The sequence below is a fragment of the Montipora foliosa genome, chromosome 11, assembly GCF_036669935.1.
Source record: "Montipora foliosa isolate CH-2021 chromosome 11, ASM3666993v2, whole genome shotgun sequence".
Lineage (NCBI taxonomy): Eukaryota > Metazoa > Cnidaria > Anthozoa > Scleractinia > Acroporidae > Montipora > Montipora foliosa.
In genome coordinates, this window is record NC_090879.1 from 38,916,046 (window position 1) to 38,926,045 (window position 10,000).

General features: G+C 39.0%; 2 protein-coding genes across 2 annotated transcripts in view; one reads left to right on the forward strand and one right to left on the reverse strand.

Moving 5' to 3' along the window:
* The window catches only part of LOC137975090 (spermatogenesis-associated protein 22-like), a 10,665-nt gene extending 5,586 nt beyond the window's left edge, over positions 1-5,079 (forward strand). Inside the window, exons 5-8 of the mRNA XM_068822143.1 lie at positions 354-435; positions 948-966; positions 4,715-4,755; positions 4,918-5,079. Coding sequence (XP_068678244.1) covers positions 354-435; positions 948-966; positions 4,715-4,755; positions 4,918-5,068 — 293 coding nt within the window. The 3' untranslated portion in view covers positions 5,069-5,079. The remainder of the gene's footprint in view (positions 1-353; positions 436-947; positions 967-4,714; positions 4,756-4,917) is intronic.
* LOC137975091 (transcription elongation factor SPT4-A-like) overlaps positions 5,077-10,000 on the reverse strand; it is a 13,342-nt gene continuing 8,418 nt past the window's right edge. Inside the window, exons 3-4 of the mRNA XM_068822144.1 lie at positions 9,732-9,787; positions 5,077-5,579 (exon numbers count right to left, since the gene is read on the reverse strand). Coding sequence (XP_068678245.1) covers positions 5,461-5,579; positions 9,732-9,787 — 175 coding nt within the window. The 3' untranslated portion in view covers positions 5,077-5,460. The remainder of the gene's footprint in view (positions 5,580-9,731; positions 9,788-10,000) is intronic.

A 10,000-nucleotide genomic window follows, 5' to 3' on the forward strand; every position in this document is an offset into this window, starting at 1 on the left:
GAAAAAAGAAAGAAATTCTGTAGAATGAAATAGCTGTTTCGGTGCTTTGTTTCGTGGTTTAGTAATGCCTCTCAACAGATGGTTCTGCATCCTCTAGTTCTCTGAGACTGTAGTGTTTTAATGCATGCTATTAATGTCAAACGATGTAATCTCCTATGTAACCACGTGATCTGATTTTGTGTAAAAATTGTTACCAACTGTATATTCAGGAGCATTGTAATAAAGCGTTTAATGAGACTACAATTCTCACTGTTTCTGTATAGTAGAATAACAACCCGTAAGAACTCGACAGAAACTTTAAGTTCCTTAACACACGTGTGCAACGAAACAAGTCTATTTTCTTTTGCTTCTAGGGACCCTGGATTCTCAAGTGTCTTTAAATCAAGCTGGGAACGGAAAAAATTTTGTCTTAAAAGACAAAACAGGAACTTTGAGGTACAGTCTGAGCACAGACGAAAGCCTTTCCCTGCTGGTCCAATACTTCATATACCATTATACCACAGCACTCCCTTTGTAAACATAATACGTATTAGGGTCGATCCGCACTGAGGACAAAACTGTTTGTTTTAGCCAAAACTGTTTTTATCAGTGCGGATGGATTGTCCTCCAAGGACAAAATATTTCGACTCGGACAAATTTATCAAAAGAGCTGCTGTCCTGTCTCGGGCCCTACAAATTTTTTTTGCCCGTGTTATTTTCTTTTGTTTTCATGACAGGCGTCATTAGCAAATTACTGTTTCTATTTGTCTCGCCATAAGATCTCACAAGCGACCACCAGAAATTCAGAAATCCGACTCCCCTGTGAACAAGCAGTGCGGATGCAACAGGGCAAATAATTTTTGTCGAGTCGGACAATTCATTTAAATTGGCCCCGGACAAAAAGAGAGTTTGTCCTCAGTGCGGATCGACCCTTACGTAATTATTATTATACTTTCTTATCATTTCAGATGCACCTTTTGGGAAATGGTGAGTTTATCAATATGTGAAACAGAACAGGTTCATTTAACCAAAAAGTGTCACCGACATACCCCGTTCCACCTGAATTTGTCATTCTTGCCACGCTCTTGGTAAGACATCTCTCTGCACTGCAAGTACTTAAAGTGCTGCAGAGCTATGACCAAAAAAATCCATTCTTCTTTTTCATTGGATTTTAATTATGTTAACTAAACACCAAGTGGCCCAAGTTTTAAGCCGTTATTTAAAGAACACACTTGTTTATTTTACCTGGAATTTTCTTGTTTATTGGTCCGCCTTTACTAACTTTAAAATCTTGAGAGAGCAGGATTGAGGACAAAATGACGTCAAAGACTCACCAGTTTAAGAATTCAATGCATGTATTACTTATGCAGCACAGGAGTTTCGGGCTTTCCAACTTTTAATCTTGTGTTTTGCATATATAACAAGGGGCTACGGGTAGCCTACACTTTGTTCGAAGGAATTTTAGCCGATTTCTTTTAAAGTTCACAATATTTCAGGGAGTTTTTATGTTACAATCTCTTGGTCAGTATCCAGTTCAAAGTCCACAGTTCGTGACCCAACCATACAGTTAAGTGCTATCCTACAATAGTTGTTCAAATTTAAAACTGTTGTTAACGGTGTTGACTCCAATAAAAACCAGTATACAGATGCTTTACAACTTTCTACGATTGTATTTAAAAGTACTATTTTTTAACAATACCGGGAGTATTAACAAAATTATGTAATAGGCTAGTTGTGAATTGTGCAGCAACAAAAGAACAGTGTCGAGGTTCAGGGGAATAATTAGCATATTGTATTGTTCAAAACAAAGGAAAATGCAAATTATTCCTCTGAACCTCGACTCTGTTCTTTTGTTGCTGCACAATTCGAAACTAGCCTATAAGCCCGGTATATTGCATTGCGTGCAACGAAAACACAAAAACTCGTTTCCGGTCATGAACACAATTCTTTAATATATATTTCCTTGTTGATCTGTCGCGTAGTCGTCCATGGTTTAGATAGTGGTTATTGCGATTGCCTCTGAAGAAGGAGATACCGAGTTCGAATACTATTTGGGCTGCCTTTCATGAGGCAAAGAAATCTTACGCATGTGCAGCCAAATCGCGACTCTCTCTCCCCCCCCCCCCCCCTCCCACCCCTTCCTAAAAAAATTAAAGTCCAAAAACGGAAACGATTGCTATGAAGAGTAATAATAAGCTGCATTTACAGTGATCACACACTTTAAATTTAAGCTGGAGAGTAATATAAATGATGTCACTTTTCCCTGGATCCAACCCTCTGAAGTCGAATCGATCAGTTTTGAGTTATGGCGGACCTAGCCTGCGTCGCTGAAAGACTAAACCGCTGGTAACGTCAGTCTGCGCAACGGTTACGAAAAGCATGTTCTGAGTTTACTGGGATTTCTGTATCCCTTTCTGATCGGATAGATTCTTACATGCTTTGTGATTCGAAGTTCACTTACTTGACGAGTCACGCATCCGTTATTTGCCTGACAGAAAAAGTGCTTTGCCTCTCAACAGCGCAAAAGGTCAATGTTTAATTATTTTGTTTATTGCAATTTCTGTCGTCACGTTATAGGACAGAATCATGAAAGGGTATTGCTTGCAAAGAGATGGGAACAGTTCGACACACTCACCGAAATTGAAAGTTTGAATTTGTCTTTGCTGGATCGCAAACAAATAGAAATCAAAGATGTCGTAGCACGTGCGGATTTAAAAAACCGTGAACACATTAATTTGATTTTGACATTTCCATCGCGCAGCAACCAATCAGAAGCGACATGAAACTACCAACAAATAGCCCACTTTCGATATATTAAATTCAGTCCTAAACAAAAGGTATCATCATCTCGAGGCTCTGGGGAATAAACTCATAACAAATCCTTCTATTTATTCCCCAGAGCTTCGAGATGATGCCTTTTGTTTAGGACTGAATTTTAATATATGGAAATTGGGCTATTACCGTTACTGGTTGCGGTTTAGTTTTCTTGCGCTAGATTGCGTCCAACGGCAACTTTCACATTTGCGACGGCTTGTTTCCCTTGAATAAAATAACTCAACCTTTCTCCAAAGAGCGAAGTGTCCAAGAAAGGGTTTGTGGGTAAATAAACATGATCTTTCAACGAGAATTTCGGCGCAAAATCGCCTGAATCTGCATGCAAAAGTTGATCACTTGCTGAGTAAACAGCAAAATAAACCGGCTCAGATTACAGGAAGGAAGCGGTTTCTAACCCTGCATAGTCTGGTAGACACAACATATTCCGTATTCAAACGGAAAAGCGGTTTAGACAGCTTTGTTTAGCTCAGATGTGGCAACAGCTTGCAGAGCCAAAAACCAAAAGAAAACTGGTTATTTTCAGGTATTATGTATTATTATAGTTATCCAGATGTGAGAAGTAAGTTTGTCAATATCGAGTTTTATTGATCGGTAGCCATAATTTGCATACTTTTTTCGCAACAACTCTGGAATGCAAGGGCAACCTCGTTCCCAGGGCTTTTCACCGCCGAGAGCCCTGGGACAGGCCGTCCCACTCTTAGCGGCAAAAAGCCCTGGGGACGAGGTTGATGCAAGAGCTGGAGTCATAAAATATTTCAGTCTTGGTGGCATCTTCAGTATCCAATTTTGCATATCAGAATGCTGGAAAATGTGTCTCCGAGTGTCTACGATTTCAAAAATATCTGGGAGAGCATACCCGCAGACCCCCCTTGGGGTCAACGCTTATCAGGCGTTGCAACTCCTACTTACCACAACGCAACTTCTACTTTCAAAAGTTGTGAAACCACCGTTGAAACACAATAACATTTCATAAATATTTCTAGTGTTTAAGGTTTTGGGATTGTCACAGTAACAAATATATTTCTACATACAAGAAATTCCCACAGCGAGTTTTCCTGCTCAGATAGGAGACAATCAATTTGAAACTGATCCTTTAGGGCATTGAACTTTCTTTCCAACCTTTCATTAAAAGGATTGCGTGATTTGTCGAGTGAGTAAATGTCCAGTTACAGAGTGCGCAAGATTCTAGCCAAACGGACAGGGATACAGAAAAAGCTTTTGGGAGTCGTTGCGCAGACGGACTATACCTAGGTTTTGACCTAGGTTTCGAGTTACATGGCAGGCTGCCCGCAGGCTATGGCGGACCGTGAAATCCAGACCTTACACCCAAAGTAAACAGCCTTTGGACAAAAATCAAAGCCCAAAATTTTGCCAGTCAAGTCTACGCAAACAAGCGTTCAAAATCTGAAGGAAGAAGGAAAGTTTTTTTAAAATCATAGTAGCACTTTAATACATGTACAATGTAGCTTTCAAAAGAAAGCACTTCAAAAATTGTAAAATTAAGTTGCTCACAAATTATCATGTTGGCTCCTTTTGGAACCATATTGGGTGCTACATGTATCCTACGAACTTCCTTGTACATGTAGATGACGACAGTGTTAATCCTTTCCCTCCCTGGAGTGAGATTTTACTCTGTCTAATGCCAGACGAATGGGTTAACAACATCTACATGTAGGCCCACTCAAAACCCCTTATTAAATATACCGTCAACTATTGCTCGCATGCCAATAAGCCACAGACAGCGTGGTTGATTGCTTGGGGCTAAAACATGAAATTTTGTAGCTGGATTATGAGTGCTGTCATTTTTGTCAACTTTCTTGTGTTGGGTGCAGTTCCAGCTGCTGTCTTTCCTCAATCGGTCAACATAAAGAAGTCTAACCATTTTGTTTTTTAATACCAGGATCGTCACCTTCCGAGATTGACAAGAGGACAAATGCACAGGTGACACCCATTAAATTTGTAAGAATTCGAAGACAGTTAAGTTAGTCCATTCTGTTGTTTATTATATGGTGAATACAAAGTGAAAACATGTTGAGATTCGTCATCATTCCAATTACAATTTACCTGTTCATTACAAAATCAATTTGGCTTTTATTTTAAAAGGTGTGTGGGATCTTTGGACAGAAAAACTGGACATTTCAAATGTGTGTCAGTGAGGCCAGTCATGCAAACAGAACATCAACAAATTGAAGCATTGTTACAGTCATCATACCTGACTATGCAAGAGAAACTGGCCATCTTAAAGGAAGACTAAACAATATCTTGTATAGATAATGATTTTTATTCCAAACCCATGGATTTTTTGAAAAAATGCCTTAAGTTACATGTACATTGAATAAACAAATGCTTAAATTAACTTTTTTAATAAATGCAATGTTACAACACTCTTACAGCGAGATACCTTAATGACAGTAACATGGTAATAGACTTTTGCCATTCTTTCAACTTTCATGTCATACAGGAATAACTAGGAAGATTTTAAGTGTACTGTATGTACTGTATAATAACATATCTGTTACATAATCAGTACAAGAAGAGAAAGGCCAACTTACAATAATTCTTGAACTATATGTACTGTGAAAATAGCTCATAAAGCATTATACATGTAAAAGCATGAAATAATTTTATATCTTGGAACTTATTTATTCACTGGTTTGTTCTGTCCCTTGATTTGTAAGTAACTCCTCTAGCCTTTAGGTCACGGACTACATGACCTGGTAGTTTACCGCTCACAGAAATAGCATAACAACCTCTGGCTGATGTGTCTAAAATCAAATAATGACTTGGTATGAGGGGAATATTTTTGGATGGCCACACTCTTAATAACATTGATGTACATACTGTGATACATGTAATATATTAACTAAAAAAGTAAAAGAAACCTCCTCTTTAAGAAGTCAACACTTTGCAAAGCTTCACTATTTTTTTCACCTCCCATTTTGGATTTGAGGACTCACACCTACTTCAACTTTGTGTAAACTTTACTCTTTTATGCAGATTAAAATCCTCTGACAAACCTTTTGCTGACTCTAATTTATTAGCTTTGTCAAAATAGTTACAGTAAGGCCTACTGTATAATCTGGTGCAAGAGCTTTAAAACAGTAGCATATCGTTTCTAGGGGTGTAACGATTAATCGAATTCTCGATTAATCGCGATTATGACCTTCGGTTCGATTCACGATTATTTGATTCCACGTTTCGATTTTGGTTCGATTTTTTGCATACCTTTCCAAAAGTGCCCTCAGTGAGTCATTATATTGTAAACTTAGAATCCAGATCTCAATAAGATGTGTGTTTTTCATTGACAATCGATCAAAGACGCTAACTTGTAGTTCTTGCGCCATGTTGCTAGGTAAAAATGTTGCCCCTCTACCACCCCTTGAGAATTTCCAATAAGGCAAACCATGTGCGTGTTCATTGTCACGTTCTCAAACATGGCGACGAATGACCAAGCGATTGTGAATCCGCCTGCTTCTTTTCGATCCGCAGTGTAGAAATATTATGGTTTTCCGACTGAAGACGGAACAACAGACAAGTCTAAAACTATCTGCAAAATTTGCTTCGCAACTTTCCAGTATTGTGCCGGTTCGACCTCAAGCATGAGCGCACACTTAAAAAGTCAACACAGCATTGATGAATAGTCAGAAGTGTTGCAGTCAAAGACGGCAAAAACTTCGCCGGGTACCAAAAACAGTACTGAAACTGGACAGTCAAAAATTCAGGATGTTCTGGAGAATAAGTTGCCGCGGTCGAGCAACAGAGCAACGGCAATAACGAAGTCTATTGGAGTTTTCATTGCAAAGGACATTGAGAGTTTAGGGTTGTATGTTGTTTACGTTGTGTATCATCTTGCAAGAATTAAAAATCATTAATATTTTGCATAATCGAATCGAAATAATCGAAACCGAAAGGCAATAATCGAAATCGAATCGAATCGAAAGGAACATGAATCGTTACACCCCTAATCGTTTCCAATCAGCCTGCCCCTGAGCTGTTGGAATAATGCTACATACATGTACACCTCCCCCACCCAGTCTGATGAAGAAAGAAGTTTAGAGTGTGCTTGCAAAGAGGAATTAATTTTAAAGTGCCCCTAGCCCCAAAATATTTTTTTTGCTAAAATGAATCTTTGCACCTGTTTGAAACGCATTGCGGCCATTTTTTCATTTTTTAACATACCACAGGCAACCCATTCACTACCTCTCCAGCCTAACATGTGCACATACATGTAACACCAAGCATTTCCTTACAGTATTATCATGCACTTTAGGGATGTAGCTAAAATTTTTTTCATAGGCCACTTTGGAAAATACCATAATACTCTTTGTTTGTCCCCCCAAACTTTGCATAAGCATTTTTTGCAGTTTCTCTTGGGACTTACAATGGTCCCAAGAGAAAACAAAAACAATGCTCATGCACAATTTGGGGGGACAAACAAAGAGTATTATGGTATTTTCCTAAGTGGCCTATAACCGTAATAGGCACTTAACAGGTGGGTACTTAATTTGGGCCAAAGGCCCAATCTCGTTCCCAGGGTCTCCATTGTCGTTGAGAAGACACCCTGGTTGGGGCTGGTCACGTGTTGAGCCCAAAAGCTGGGAGATTTGCAAACATGGGCATTTGGGGAGAGGTGGCAGTGTAGGCCTTGTCATCATTGCGAGGAAGGGAATCAAACTGAACCCATTTGATTTTGAGGCCTGATGACCGTCGACAAAACGTTTCACGGCAAGATATTGAATGTACTTCACATGGAATTCGACGTGAAAGGCAAAAAGGTGTTGTCAAATCAGTCAGATGCAACAGAAAATTTTCTCGCGTCGTTTGAATTGTTGTATGCCTGTGAGAAGGCCCGGATTCAAACTTTAATACTTGAACAAGCTCAAGTAAGCAGTCGAACTGAGTGATAATGAAGGATATACTACTAGTTTGCAACATATTTAAAGAAAAGAAAGTTTGGTCGTGAAAAAAAACAAGCGAAACGCTTATCCATGGGAAACAAACATGTTCGGCCATCGATCAGGTATTTTAATCTGCTCTTTGATTTTCGTTTTTCTTTCGAATGTTAAACAAGTTATTTCCAAGTGAGGGGGGTGAATAGGTTCGCGGATCGGCGGATTTGGCTACAAAAACAACTCAGATTTCGGATTTTGAGGACACATTTTGCGGATTGGCGGTTTTTGAATGCTCCGCAGATCACGGATTTCTTCAATATTTCAACATGGATTATAAATTTTGTTTGTTTTGAAGTGCGGATCCCGGAAATTAACTTGGTGGTCTGTTTCAATTTTTTTTCTGCCTGACCTGAGAACTAGACTAGATCAACATATCTTTGACCTTCAATGTAATCTCTAGGAACCCAGGATTTCAGGTTCCGGCCAGACAAAAAGCCATTGAACTCACCAGACCCTCACCACGTGTAACATAAGCACGGTCAACATGGAGGTCAGGTCATTGAGGTCATTGAGACAAAGACCATCGATTGCGTCGTTTTTTTTTTTTACCGAGAAGGTGCCAAAGACGATGACTTCCTTCATGATTAGAAAAAGTTTCGGTGCTGCGTTGATTCCAGCAATTGGAAAAGCGTGGTGAAACTAAGCGAGCATGTGAGGTTAATACGGATTGTTATGTTTCATACTACGAGATTTCTGTTGTCTTTGGATTTGATTTCTTTAATAATTACAAAACAACTTGGTCATGGTGGGGATTAAACCTTTGATTTTGCTACACTCTTTTAAACATGGTAACTTGACATTTCATGGACCTGGGCACCAAGTGCGGATAAACAGTAGGGTAATTTAATGACAGGTATTTCTTTAACGTCAGCTAAGTTAAGTTGAATGTTCTTAAGTGCTCACTTCTCTACCAGTAATTGCGGATTCGGATTTTTGTAAAAAATATCTGCGGAATGCCGGATTTTGCAAAAAATTAGCACGGATCGACGCATTTGCTGGCCCCTATTCAGCCCCTCCTTAGTCGCAACAGTACTGCAGAATGAATCTTTTACGACAAATTTATAATACAAACGTAGCGTGTGGTGTATTTTTTGATAGTGTATGTTCTGTAGAAGCTCATTTAGCTACTAACGAAATCTTTTTTGCAAACTCATCGGTCACAAAAATACTTGTTTTTAGTTTGACCGTTTTTCAGTTACGGGTCAAGATATAACGAAAACTCTACCCCAGTGGGAAAATGTTTGTCGAGGAGAGCCATGTGACCAGCCCCAACCAGGGTCTCTCTCCTTATCGACAAAGAGACCCTGGGAACGAGGTTGCCTAAGGGTTAGGGGGGTCCAGGGGCATGCCTCCGGAAAATCTTGAAGTTTGCGTTTTCCTCGATTTTAGGAGGTAAATTCAAGGCCATTCGTAATGTTTTTAGACATTTATTTTTGCCTTTTCCTTGAAAAAATGTCACTTTGTTTGAACACATGCTTTGGTGTCTCATGCCGATTCTGTCGTAGTAGTAGCGCGTTCTTCAAATTTTTTACTCGGTCTGCCAGAGTTTGATGAAGTAGCTTCAGCAGATTTGAAGAATTTCTTTATACTGAGCACATCAGAATCACTTTTCCTACTTTTCCCACCAACATTTCAGCTTATACATATGTTGCCTGACATGGTTGAAATACACAAACTGGGTTTACATTATTTCATGTACACGAAGTAGAAATAGTGATGGCCAATGAGCCTTCTACCTAACACAAATGAATCATTCTTCGAAATGGAGTGATTATGATCTTGTTTCTTCTGGAAATACGACAATACTGAAGTCCAAACAGCCAAAAGTAACGTTTTACTGATGACATTTATATGCACGAGAGAGCATAAGGTTATTTTTCAGCCGGGTATTTTCCCTGGCTCCTGGCTATTAACTACATCCCTGGCACTTTCCGACCCACTTATATGTAGGTATATGCACATTACCTATTCTCTGCCATCTTGCTACCCAACTGTCTTCAGGAGTCATCATGGATATTATTCTGTAAAAATAGTAAAAATATACATATTATTATTGCAGTTTGAACCCATGCAGTTATTTTGGTTTAATTTTTTTAATGATTAAAACAAAAAGATGAATAAATACATTGCATTTGTTTCTGCCACAGGGGAAGTGAGGATACAAAAAACACACCATAATACACACACATAACATCTTAAGACTGTTCCAGTGTTCAACACTAATTTTCTTAATA